At 36.3% G+C, this 14009-nt stretch overlaps 1 protein-coding gene across 1 annotated transcript in view; it reads right to left on the reverse strand.

Annotated features, from left to right (window-relative positions):
• Positions 1-14009, reverse strand: part of SPEF2 (sperm flagellar 2) — a 94775-nt gene that overhangs the window by 34081 nt on the left and 46685 nt on the right. Inside the window, exons 19-25 of the mRNA XM_009285176.1 lie at positions 13687-13814; positions 13442-13580; positions 9291-9428; positions 6740-6900; positions 5713-5896; positions 4737-4902; positions 2236-2358 (exon numbers count right to left, since the gene is read on the reverse strand). Coding sequence (XP_009283451.1) covers positions 2236-2358; positions 4737-4902; positions 5713-5896; positions 6740-6900; positions 9291-9428; positions 13442-13580; positions 13687-13814 — 1039 coding nt within the window. The remainder of the gene's footprint in view (positions 1-2235; positions 2359-4736; positions 4903-5712; positions 5897-6739; positions 6901-9290; positions 9429-13441; positions 13581-13686; positions 13815-14009) is intronic.

Below are 14009 nucleotides of genomic sequence, written 5' to 3' on the forward strand. Positions count from 1 at the left end.
TAAAATGAACCTAACTGGTTTTGCTCTGAGCTTCCTACATATGACTATTTTATACCCTAAAACTCAGGTTGCATTAGAAAAGAATTTAGTTAGTGACCACTAAGAAAATAATTCACCTCTACCAAAATTATGCATAGATTATTTACATGAAACTTTTAAAAACATTGAGAATTTCATGATTTTTAGTTTTCAGAATGGGAAGAACTGAGAAAAAAACAATCAATCTTTCACTGAGAGACTAATACTTAAAAAAAAGGAGCTAAAAAGATAAGAAATGGAAACAAGTCAGCAATTCAATCCTGAAGGCAAATTCAGTATTCAGCTTGATTTTTCTTCATATTTAACCCTCTGTACTGCAGAATCTTTTAAACAATTAATATTATATGGTAACTGGTACCGTGACTTCAAAGTTAAAGACTGTAAAATTATTTACATTATAATCCTTATTCTATACACTACTAAGTTTTCATGTAAATACTTAGGTTTGGGGCTGAAACATTTTTTAGGCAACCAATATAGAAAGATGGACCCTGGAAAATATAAGGCATGTCCTTTTAATGTTATTTCTCAGTCACAGTAGAATGCAAGTCTGCACACTTTCTGTATGGAGCAAGAAAGAGTTGATATTCAAAATTTTAAACGTAGAATGGATTTGGGTCTCACAGAGGGTTATTTTATTTGATGGCAAAGACATAAGAGTAAAGGTTCTAAGCAACTGAAAGTACCTTAGAGGATGCTTTGTGCCTCTCTAGTCACCTTTCTTTAATACAGTTTAAGGCTGCCTTATCTGTGACTTCTCTGCATTTTCTTTGAGTAGCTGTTATCAGTATGTTACAAAGATAAGTGTATGACAATTTTTGTCTCCCTGCATTTTCAGAAGCAGCTACTGCACAGTCCACTGAGAAAGCTGCTCTCTTAACAGTAGCAGAGTAAAAGGCAAGACATGTTTATGTAACAGAGAAACGGAATATGAAATCAACATTAAAAACGTAGCAACTGTCCACAACTAGTGACTTTGCTAGCCTCTATGTATCTGTATAACCAAAAGCACAAGCATCCAGTTACCACAGCTGCAAGTGAAACCATGATCCTCAAATATACCAGCTATGTGCCTGTACAATTATGAAATATAGCTCAACATGTTTAGTCTTCCTTAGATTCTTAACTTGGCTTTTTTGTTAAATATAAGATGAAAATGAAGCAATCTCAAGAAAACACATGTCAATGAATCACTAAAATTCATCTTCATACTATTAAGATCTTCAAAGTTACTACTATTCCTCTCCTCATTATCCCAAAATCTTAGAATATTTATTCCTAATCTGCTTTTGAATTAAACCATGTTGAAAGTGGTAGGTGTACAAGCATTTGGTCTGGTGTGGACGTAAAGAAGCTTTATGAATTTGTGTTTTGTTCATTAACTGCTGTTTGCCCTCTACTTTTCATAATAAATACTATGCAAAAGTTAGCCTGCCAAGGAGGTAACATACATGATGATGGGCTTGCCAACTGTTGCCAAACAGAATCTCTAACAGCTAAGTTCCATCTTCCCTTTAGTGAGAAAGAGGTCTTTTTCTTCTAGTCTAAACCCATGTTCAAAAAAAATTTCAACCCATTTTCACTTTGGGACTTCTGTTTTTCAGACATCTACTTTTGGCTGAAATCGACCAGTTGGCTTGGAAGTTATTGGGCAAGACAGACAAAGAGACAGAATGACTGAACAAAACGTGGATTTTGGAAGGGTCTGTCTGGAAAGGCGTTTGGAAGAATAAACAAAATCTGTGTCTTGCTGCTTGAATCCCATGTGGCTTGAGGAAGAGGGAATCAGAGAGAAGAGCATCAATGAAATATATAATTGCCAACAAATTCTTTCCCAGATCAAAACATTTCAAATACTGAATTCAATTCAATTGAATACTGAAGAGTGGCTAACCACCTCTGTGAAACTTATTCTCTCATGATGAATACTTGCTTAGTCATGGAAAAGGAAATTAAATGAAATTAAACAGAAGAGAACAAAAAGAAGAATGAAAAACTCATTTCTATTTTAAATATATTTACCACAAAATCACTGATGACTACCACCCTAAAAAAATTCCTGATTTCTCCAGACACTCCTTTCTCTCCCCTCCTTTTTGTTACTCATCCATCCATTTTCCCTAGTTTTGACTATTACACAACGTAAATTAGGAATAACAATCACCCCCCAATATAAGTAACCAAATAGCAACATACCCTCATGTTTCAAGGCACTGAAATATTCTTGCTTTATTTTAAGTGTCAGTGCTCGTTTCTTTAATTCTTCTGGGGTTATAGGAACTGGACTAACTTCAACCACAGATGCAGTAGAAGGTGGTCCTGCAGGAAAATAGACCTCTCACAGTCTTTGGACTTTGCTGGTAAGTTTGTGTACCCATACACAGGCACTCACAAGACAGCACATTTTTTGAAATGAAATATGGCACTTTCCACCTTACTTGATGTCACATTTATGAGAATACAAAGGTGGTTACTCAAGTGTCTTATGTCAACATAACATATTTAGATTTCTTCAAATGTGATTTACATCTGCAAGACATGCTAAAATTAACACTGCATAAAATTACTCCAGCATATACAACTGTATTAAAATTGGTTAAATAACATCCTAAAATGTATTTCTGAATGGAAAATAATGACTGAGTAGGTGTGCCTCTGTTGTGATCCTAGATGGTCAAAATGTCCTCTTTGACCCTAAAATCTACCAATTTATCACAACCAGCACATAAATAAACCTCTTTTGAATGATAGCCGTTCCTTCTGGAGCAAATTCAAGTTTAGCAAACTGTAGTAAAAATGCTATATTAGTAAATATCATTGGTTACCATCAAAGCAGTGAAAAGAACAGTAAGGCTATTTTAAAAAAATCATAATACATCAGAAGAAAAAAAAGGTATGTTATTTCATGCCTTTCTAAACCATTCTGTTAGCTGCTTTTGCAGCTTGTTTTAACTTACATATCTATGAACAGATATTGTAAAGGCATTTTATCATGTTTTCAAAGATTGCATGAAATTCTGCAGTCACAACACTTTGATTATTACTCAAAAATATTAAAATATTTTCAACTGCTTTGTCCTAGAAGAAGAGCAGATGGAGCCATTACAGAAAAAAAAAAATGACATCTGCATGATACATAAGGTCAACATAAAGCAAATGGTCAAATCCAGAAGTGATAAAATTACATGTGATAAGTTGTATCACTCAGTTACTAGCCTACAGCTGTATCCTAGGGAATTCTTCCGTTACAGGAGCACTACAGTAACACTGTATTTGGCATGAAATCAAAGTTGATACCTCAGTTACAGATACATCAGTTGATACTTCATCTTCTACCATGAGGAAAGCACAGCTGAGTTCTAGTTGCAGTTCTGTCACTTTATAATTTTGTGATTTCAGGTAAGTCACCTAGTACCAGGTCTGAACAAAAATTTAGTTCCAAGAAGCAATCCACAAACCCCGACCTAGCCACTTAGCATACAATAGATGATAGCTGCTGATTTTTTATCACAAAGCTTTTCTGGAAATCTGAAAATCTGCTACTCTCTTGGCTGGACTGAGATGCTAAGCACATATCTAAGGCTCCCTGGGGGTCACAAATTAGGCATCCACGTGGCTAAGTATTTGCAGGGCTATACGTGTTCACTGTACTATGAGCAGAATCTACCAGAGAGAGAGCACTGAGTACAGTGCAAATAAAATGTCTGTCAAAGAAAATAAGTCAGCTGCTTTATGCCTAATAACTCTGTAGTTACAGCTGTCTCATCTGGAAATGGAGTTCCTGAATTTCAAGCTACCCTCGCACCTTCAGGGCTTGAGCCCCTCTCTTGCTATGTAGAATGTCTTTACAAAAGATATAAGGTTTAGGCCACTAGCCTTGCTTCCTGCTGGAGCTATGACATTTTGCCTCAAGAAGTGGAAGTTACTTAATCCACTACCTGCTCAAGGAAGTATTTATGAAAAAATGTATAAACAGCATTGCATGCCAGGATTCCTTCCAGCAGACTGTCTGAATTGCTAGGCTAAAGAGATAAGGTTTTTTAGGTCTGTTTCTCTTTTGCAAATAAATTTTGTATTCTCACCTGGTTGGACAGATTCTTGGCAGGCCTATGAGCAAGATCTACCTCAATGGGAGTCTGCTCTTTTTTAGGACTACATATGCCATTAGATTTTATGTTCTTTATTTACACCATGTTACAGTTATATATAAAAATGATGGACCTCGATAGATCCATGCCACTATATGGCTGATAAATTAATTCCAAAATATCTTGGGGTATTGGATATTTTATCCATTCTATTCCAGTACTTTTATTTTAATATTTGAAATATTTTGACTTATGGCTGGAAAGTAGGCAGAATTTAATGGAATTCTACTTAATTTGATAAACTAGTTCTAACTATTCAATTCCAAAAGAGCACATGGAGAAAAATTAATATTTACTTTCTAGGTTCTATTTAGAATAGTTATTCCTACATAATAATAATGACAACACATATGATTAAATAAATGCAGTTGCCATTCAAAAGCCTCTGCACTCCTTTACCAGTTTTCACATTGATATGTCACATTTGACATTTCAAAAGAGGAATTAAATCCAAATTAAATGTCTTGGCTTACTCTTTTCTGTATAACCGACATATTTACATTTCAATAATTTCAAGCAGTGCTAAAACAAAGTCTGCATTTCAAATACCTTTCTTTTTAGTAGCTGATTTGGGAGAAAGCTTTTTGGCATCTTTGGCATCTTTCCCAGTAGCTTTGCCTGACAGTGTCTGTGAAGATTTCAGATCTTCTTTCAGTTCTAGCTGCTGACGTTCTTTTTCTTCCTCCATTTCTTTAGACTGTATTTCAGCTGCTACCTTGATATCATAGTCACACATAGTAAAATACCTAGTATCAACACTATGCAACTACTATTTTAAATAGCGTATACTTCCTGAAAGTACTTGCTGAGACATACACACATAAATAAAACAAAGGAGCTATTTTAACTAATTAAACTGATTACATTTTGATTATTTATCAAAAATAAAATTCTACAGCAAAAATGCAAGACAGAGTGATAGTGGTTTTAATTCTTGTAACCCATTACCTGTACTCTAGAAAAAAGTGAGAAATGTAAGAATCAACAGTATGCAAAGCAAGACTACAGTTACACTGTAAGGGTGCAGAAATTAACATTTTAAAATGATCAAAGATAAAAGAAAAAGTGAACCTAGAAACCAACCATTTGAAAAGCCCACCTAATTTACTTTTAGCTATATATAAAAAAGAATGTAACCATAGCTTCTGAAGTTGTGAAAGGTTTGAGCAAATATTGCATCACAGGATAAAACTTGTCCCTCTTCTCACACTTCTGTTGATGGATAAGGGGAGAGTTTATCATGGAAGAAGCAGATATATAGAGTCAACATTCAAAGTATTTCTCTCAGTAATGGAATGAAAGGGTCAGTTATAAATATAGAGGTGCTGATAATACACAGATTGCAACATTTTCCTCATAGAAATGCAAACATATTCAATGGAAATATCAGTGGTGGAGCAAGAGGCATGAAATTGAGATACACAGAGTGAAGGCTGTGTGTTTAGGCTGCCTAAACTGTGAGGCTAAACTGGGAGGCTTTGATTGTCCAATCCAGAAATGTTTAAGTAAATAAAACATTCCCTACCATATTTGATACTGCTATTACTGCTGTTTGCCATGTATCAGTAATAAGATTTTCATCTTTCCCAAAAGCGTCCACTCCATTTTCAGAATTCTCATCCTTAGCACTCTTCTGTAGAGTTCCCTTGCTTTTTGACTTTGTAGTATTTATTTCTGGTGAAGGCAGTTTCCAAGAAACTAGAGGAATCCTTAAAAATAAAATATAAGGCATAATTCACACCCCCCTTTATAAAATGTGTTAATTTATAACTACATTGGAGAATATGCTAAGAGAATGAGAACGTTATTTTCAAAATTTACCATAGCAACAGAAAAGGGATGAACTTTCCTTATGACCAAAAGTGGTGAAATGTGTGGATGACAAGAAAACTGTCTAGTTTAGACAGAAGCTAAGGAATAATAGTAGATGGATAAAACTTCATCAAATGACTGTGTGATCTGCTGATATATTCCACATGGGCTAGAAGCACAGCTCCATTACTCAGATAGTTTCTAAATGAACTGTAAGTATTTAAAAAAGCAGGTGTCACTACGGACAGCATTTTTGATATTGTGAAGTTATTTGATGGTATCCCTTACCTTTTAATATGGCATTCAGTTCTGTGCATCTTTGTAGGATGCTTTGATTTATATTTGTCATTACATAACCTATTTAATTATGTTTGTTGGTGCCAATTTTAAACCTGTTAATGTTCCATAATAATATTTAACTTAGTTATGTGAGGATTGTCAGCAAAACAGAGGGAAGTAGGAAACATTTCTACAGCAGATTTCTTTCTAAGACAGCTTTTAGAATGTTTTATAATTCAGAGATGCATTAGTGAAAATGATATAGGTAAATTAGTAAAAAATCAGAGGTAAATTAAACCTACAAGATGATTCAAGATTCATCATTTGATCGTAATCCCTAGTTAAAAATTCTTCTTTCCCCATCCTTTGAAAAATACACACATATATTTCCACATACACCCACAAAGCTATCAGTGCATTGTATTTGTTGATATTTGTATAATTTAATAACACATTTCTACCTTCTTGATTTGTTTTGATCTTCTTTCTGCTTTACATCAATAATATCTAACAATGGGATTCTAGTAAAATCTTGACTGTCATCCGTTGGGATTTTTCCTTCCATTGCCCTATAATAATCTTGAAGAAGTCTCTTTGTATCTTGGAAACGATCCACTTCAACCTCAAGAAGAAAGGACAGAAAGATTGCAATTCAAAACAGGACAGAACAAATTTCTGTTACATTTTTAAATACCTGATAGCAGAAGCAATTCTAAATCCTAAAGAGTTTGAGAGAGAGCAACAAACGTAACCATATTTGTTTGAAAATTTATAGTGTATTCAATGCGTACTCCTACTTGCATCTATAGTGTCTTCACAATGGTATTTCTAAGGATTAATAAAAATCTTAGTTCTTAGAATAGGAAAAATTATTTACAATAGTGTTTGACGCATTAAATTTAACTACAATATATTTTGATGTATAGGTATTTCTATAGTAGCAAGCATACTAGTACCAACAAATTATAGGGATCTTTATGTTAGAAAAAATAAAATCCTTAACAGCATAAAATAAAAAGGGTTAAGGGATGGAGAAAAGTTTAAAAGCCATACAGTTTTTCTGAACCAAAAAAATCAACAGACTTTACTGACCTAAATGTCTTGAAGATCTTTTTCTGTGAATCATCTTGGAAGAAATCAAGTAAGATTCAAAAAACATTTAACACCTGTCATGTTTTGATTTATTGATACAGTATGGTGTTAGTTTCTAACTGACAAAACAGTACTAAATATTCATGGGAAAATGCACAAAACCACATTCACAAAACGAAGGATAAAACCTTTGTGGTGTAAACCAGCACTTATCCATAAATTAAGGAGAAACTATCTTCTAGCATAACAGTGTGTACACAGAAAGGTGGAAAGAAATCTGATAAACGGCATTTATACAAATCTATGTGTTTATACAGTAACAGAGCCACCTGGGGAATATATGTAACTTCCCACAGAAAAACCCACAGACAGAGAGCTCAAGACCAAAGAAGCCTATTTTTGGCTGCTTCTCAAACAAGCCATAACATAAAGATATGGTTATTATATTTTTAGTTCTGTAGTTTTAGCATTAATAATTCATTTATTTGGGGGAATATATGCTAAGTAAAGAAAGTAAAAATGGTTTCCTTTGCCTTTTCCTATAGGAAAATAAAAGCTTATATATGGTTAATACATGTATTCGTAATTTTAAATGGCTGTTCTGCCTAGCCACACAAGACAGATCAAATCAGATTCATAGTGAATCTTCTCTGGACTGCATCATACATGTCCATGAAATTCTGCTAGAAGAGAATTAGGATTGCAAAGTTATACATGAATATAAAAGTCAGCAGTTATTTGATATTTCGACCTCTCTCTTTAGTCGGTGGCCTTAACTCTTTAATTAGGGCATTATTTAGGCTCTTTGAAAACGAGTTAATAATTTCCTTACTATAGCTGACCTGACTACTTCACAGATTTAACTTAAATTACCACCACACATATGAGATAAAAGAGTGGTTCCCTTGTTTATTAAACATATAAAAATAACACAGAGAATTAAAGGGAGGAAGCCCACCCTAAGCTGCTTAGGCTTGATTTTTCAGCCAAATTAGTATCACATGGCACGTGTTTAAAGCATTGTTTTCATTGTCTTCTTTAAAGTTGCCAAAACTTTCACAGAATGGTCACTCATTTTAAAGAAAAGCCTGTCTAGTCTAGTCTAGTTTAAAGAAAAGCCTGTCTAGTCTAGTCTAGTCTGTTCCAGTCCAGTCCAGCCCTAAACCAAATTTATGCACCTAGAACAGCAGTCACAGGAAAATCTTGCTTTACTTCGGGAACTGAAGTAATTGATGGTCAGGCTGAATGAGAGGAAAGGCTTAATGTGGGGGAGGGGAGAGCCAACTAATTGAAGATGGTCTCTTGAAAACTTTAAAGTTAGATGTGTGAAAGCTGGGTCATATTTGAATGGATTTTCTTAAGAGCAACAAATGACCACATTCTCAAAAACATTCCTTGCAATTTTTTTTTCAGTCTGTAGATAAAATTTCAAGCCACATTGGTGAAGTTACAACTGAAATAATTTTGTGATATGGGAAATACAGGACAACCTTAACAGCAAGTGGGTCTACAACAGCAGTGAATTATATAATTTGCAAATTAAGAGCAGATGTCAATATGATCACAGAAGGATAAACAGCTCCAACATTTCTGTTACAAAACTCGGATGATTCACTGGACTGATAAACTTGCAAAAAATAGCACTATACACTACAGATGGAAAGTTTGGGAGGTTGGACAATAACAATGGTATTTTTCTTAAGTTTTTCTGCCTGCCAAAGAGTTAAATGTATGGAATATCATCTACTTCTTGTCTCTTAACTTTCTAGATAAATTCAGAAGAAGCATAAGCATTTGCTTATCTAATTCTCAATCTCTCACTTATTTGGAGCCAACCATATGAAATTCCTCTGAGCCTTATGGTCCTCCAAATCTAATTCATTGTCCCCTTTCATTGCAGACTCCGTAGTAGATCCATACCTGCATAAGTGAAAAGAAATGGTTCATTGCAATCCCCCTATGATCTGGTAACCAGCCATCATTCATGATACCAGCACGTTCCTGCTCTGCTTCTTCCCTTCTGTTATCACAGATATCCCAGAGAAGATCTCTTAGGTCCTAAAACACAAAATCAAATATGAGAAATAACTGTGAAATAAAACTTAAATACCTTTTTTATATTTATTATTAAAACCTATATTTTTTTCTGTGCATAGGGCATCTTCCCATTTGGGGCTTTTTCTTATTGTTATAAATGTCAAAGCCTGGTCAATAAGTCATGTGCTTACAGAGAGCTGACAGAAAGTAGCTTTACAAATGTGCCAGAGAGAAGAATACAAAGGTATGAGATGAATGTGTAGGCTGCCTTGCTTTCCTCAGGCAGAGAAGACCTATCTAAGCTAGACAAAGACATGAGAATATGAATAGCTAAGCTCCCAACTGCACCAACAACTTTCCACTTGAATGATTTGCTAACTAATACACTCTAATGGGATGTGCAATATGAAAAATTATGAGAAAATTATGTCAGAGTTCAAGTATTATTCCAATTTGGACAGCTCCATGACATTTTTCTTTAACGTTCTTTATAACTAAGGGCTCTTCAACTACTGACTATATCTAACAGCAGCACTATATGGCTCAGTGACAGCACTGAAAACCTACTAAGCATACAACATGCATGCAAACCCTCTGTTCCCCATTGCCATCTTGGCATGGAAATAGTGTGACAGACCTCTATGTAATAAGAGGCGATGGGAATAGAAGAGTGCTCGTTAAATGCAGTGCTAAGGTACACTAAGATGAGCTGTCTCTTGGGCTTCAAGCAGTTCTACCCCACCTGACCTGTTTTGGGATAAAAAGAAAAGGTGTTCCAGACTACTAGCCGTGCAATGAGGAGCTTAGGCTTCAGGTGATAAGTGATTCCATATTCACCAGGTCTTGGTCTCAGCCTGATATGTCAGACTGTTTCCCCCTGTTCAAACACTTCAGACAAATCCAGTTGTTCTCTGTTGGACAAAAGTCACAGGGAAGCTAACAAATGAGCAGTCCTTGGGCTACCTAACACATCAGTGATGGCATACATAGAAGGTAGCCAAGGTGTAAGGCTATCAGATATTCATGGTTGTCCACATTGTAGGATATACACGTAAGGATATGCTACTGAATAAAAAACATATAAGCATACAACCTATCTGTTTTGCAGTGCTGGGTTGACCCTGACTGGCTGCCAGGTGTCCACCAAGCTGCTCTATCACTCCCCCTCCTCACAGGACAGGGGAAGAAAATATGATGGAAAAGCTCGTGGGTCAAGATAATGATGGGGAGATCACTCACCCATTACTGTCACGTTCAAAACAGACTCAACTTGGGGAAATTGATTTAATTTATCGCCAATTAATAACAGAGCAGAATAGTGAGAAACAGAACAAAACTAAAAACACCTTTCCCCCACCCCTTATTCTTCCCAGGCACAACTTCAGTCCTGACTGTTCTACATCCTGCCCCCCAAGTGGAGCAGGGATGATGGGGAATGGGGGGTTGCAATGAGTTCATTATGCATCGTCTCTGCCACTCCTTCCTCCTCATGCTCTTCCCCTGCTCCAGAGTGGGGTACCTCTCATGGGATACAGTCCTTAATGAACTTCTCCAACGTGGGTCCTTCCCATGGGCTGCAGTTCTTCAAGAACTGCTCCTGCGTGGACTCCTCTCTATGGGCCACTGTTCCTGCCAGGAGCCTGCTCTGGTGTGGGCTCTCCACAGGCTGCCGCTCCCCTCAGGGCACGTCCACCTGCTCCAGTGTGGGGTCCTCCACGGGCTGCAGGGTGGATATCTGCTTCATTGTGGTCCTCCATGGGCTGCAGCGGAACAACCTGCATCACCATGGTCTTCATAGGCTGCAGGGGAATCTCTGCTCTGGTGCCTGGAACACCTCCTCCTCCTCCTCCTTCACTGACCTTGGTGACTGCATAGTTATTTCTCTCACATTTTCTCACTCCTCTCTCACAGCTGCCACACAGTTTTTTACCCTTTCTTAAATACGCTAGCACAGAGGCACCACCACCATTGCTGATTGGCTCAGCTTTGGCCAGCAGCAGGTCTGTCTTGGAGCCGGCTGACAGTGGTTCTTTTCGACATGGGGGCAGCCCCTGATGTCTTCTCACAGAAGCCACCTCTGCAGACCCTCTGCTACCAAAACCTTGCCACATAAACCCAATACTGTACAAACAAAACAAACTGATGTTTTGTACAAATGGATGTACAGCTCTTTCCAGTACCTTCCTGAGACACGTAAGGAGGAGCATTTTCTTCTTTGTCCTCATGTTATTCAAGTCAGAGTTTTGATTCACTGTAAGCAGCGGAGATAACTGGAGAGGGAGACAGTGAGGTATCTTCCTCTGGGAGAAGCTAAAAGCATGCTTTATGTCTCTTTCTCTCCCACCACTCTTCCTCTTTTCAAAGTGAAGCAGCTTCTCTCTCCTTCTTTCCTTGTACTCAGGTGGGTGAAAAAAAGAAAAAATGGATGCATGTGCTAAGTCCTCTCCTATCTGGAACAAGAGAAGTAGTGGGACCAAGTGACTGACCATGTTTGATGATAGCAATGGAGTGAGAGGGAAGTTGGAGAAATTGCTGAAAGAGTGTAACAGAGATGGGCTGCTGAAGTGTATTTTATCCACAGTGATTCTGAGTTTGGACCTTTAGGATGCCAAAGCCTTGGTTGCCCCTTTGGGCTTTAGGCCTTTGAGGAATTTTTCACACATCACAAAATGGGGTGGATTTTTACATTTTTCAGTTGATAGCAGACAAATTTGTTTTCAGGTTTCACAGCTGGCAGCTTCCAGTGTGGATAGTGTTTCAGAAAGGGTCCAGCTGAGATGACAGAGTTGAGCAGTCTGGGAAAGCTGAAAATGTTTGAGGTAAAACATTCCACAGATTATCACTCTTTTCATTTCCTCCCTCTCCTTTTCTAGCATCAGTGAAGGATGGATGATAGAATTCTCACATTCAGGGAGGTACAATAGGCAGAACTTAAAAGCATAGAGGAAGTATCATCTTCACATTCACCAGCAGATTTGGGATCCACAAGGACTAGGATGGGTCATTCAGAAACAGAAATTCTGGAAATCATGTATTTGCTCCAAACTTCCTTACTTACTGTGCTTAGCCTTATCACAGTACCTGAGTCTCACTGCATCATATGGGACTATCACCTCCTCTTAACCTAATTTGAAATAGACAATGTCAAACATGGATTTTTGTTATGAGTGAAAGGTCAAATATTTTAGATTTTAGCATTCTAAAATACAGGACAGAGGGATTCCAGTCTTTTTATAATTCCATTTAGTAGAAATTAGGAATATGGATGATGATTTTTAAGTCCTCTACTTCATTTATTGAAATAATGCTATAGAAAAGGAAGTCCAATGCTTTTTCCATCTTGGTGAATTCATCCATGATGCCACCAATGTTCCCTTCAACTAATAATATTGCCAGCATTTTTTTCCCCTTTTCTGGAAGCATTTCCTGATATGATTTCAACTAAAAACGATGTCTGTTCTGAAATGGGAATCTGATAAATTCAAAGACAGTTCTACTTCCTGCTTATGTTAAATCTGGCTCTGAACTTGTTAGGACCATTACCCTTACGGATTTTTGTGAAGAAGAACTCTCAGGACACGTATGACCTAGCAGAGATCTACCTGAGTCAAAACATTTCAAATAAATTCTCTGTACTTTGTATGATCAGTTTTAGAAAACATATATTGCCATATTTCATTTATGGAAAAACTAAATGACTGCCAAGATTTGTTAGAATGTGTTAGAAATGTCCGAACTTGTGAGTAAAATCTCTGAAAACCATAAAACATAAAGAAAAAGAAAGCAGAGAAATATATATTTTACAATATGCCAGAATACTACAGTATAACCTAAAAAAAGAAGCAAGACATAAGATATGGCCAAAAACCAAAGAAATAATTGTGAAGAACACTTTATGTACAAGAGGAAGTGAAACAGTTTAAGAAGAGTGGTAAAAAGGAAAAAAAAGTAAGTAATATCATTCATGTTACATCAAGCTTGTATACAATGAAATAATACTTTAGGGTATATTACAACGTTTGCCATTTACTTACAGTAACTCTTTGGTGTAGTTCTGCTTTTGTTTCCTCATCTTCTCGTAGGTCATCAGCAATTGAATTAAAATCTGATTGCCACTGAGATACAAACTCCTGCTTGAGATCTGGACGCTTCAAATAATCTTGGAATTTTTTTCTGTAAATTTTGGTAAAAAGAATTTTGGTCTTAAAAGACATATAGAATGCCACAGGGAAAATACAAAATGCTAATATTAATGTAATAAGCTACTATTTATACTCACCTAACGTCTGCTAAGTAATAAATCACAGAGTGCTGTTCATCCCTCAGACATCTAAGTATAGTTTTGATGGTATTCATATATGCATTTTCTACCATTTCCCAGTAAGGTACTAAAAAGCCAGGTATCTCCTGTGAATTTTTTAAAAACATCAAAATTAATTGATGTATTTCTTGGTAACCCATCTAGCTGTAGCATTAGCAAATATAAGAAAGATTATTTCATTAAATAATATTACTGATTTTTTTCACCATGTGTTTCTTATACATTTCTTGTACAACTATTTACAACTGATTATAGACACTGTACCAACATACAGTTTATCC

Source organism: Aptenodytes forsteri, unplaced genomic scaffold (genome assembly GCF_000699145.1).
Source record: "Aptenodytes forsteri isolate BGI_AS27 unplaced genomic scaffold, ASM69914v1 Scaffold120, whole genome shotgun sequence".
Taxonomy (NCBI): domain Eukaryota; kingdom Metazoa; phylum Chordata; class Aves; order Sphenisciformes; family Spheniscidae; genus Aptenodytes; species Aptenodytes forsteri.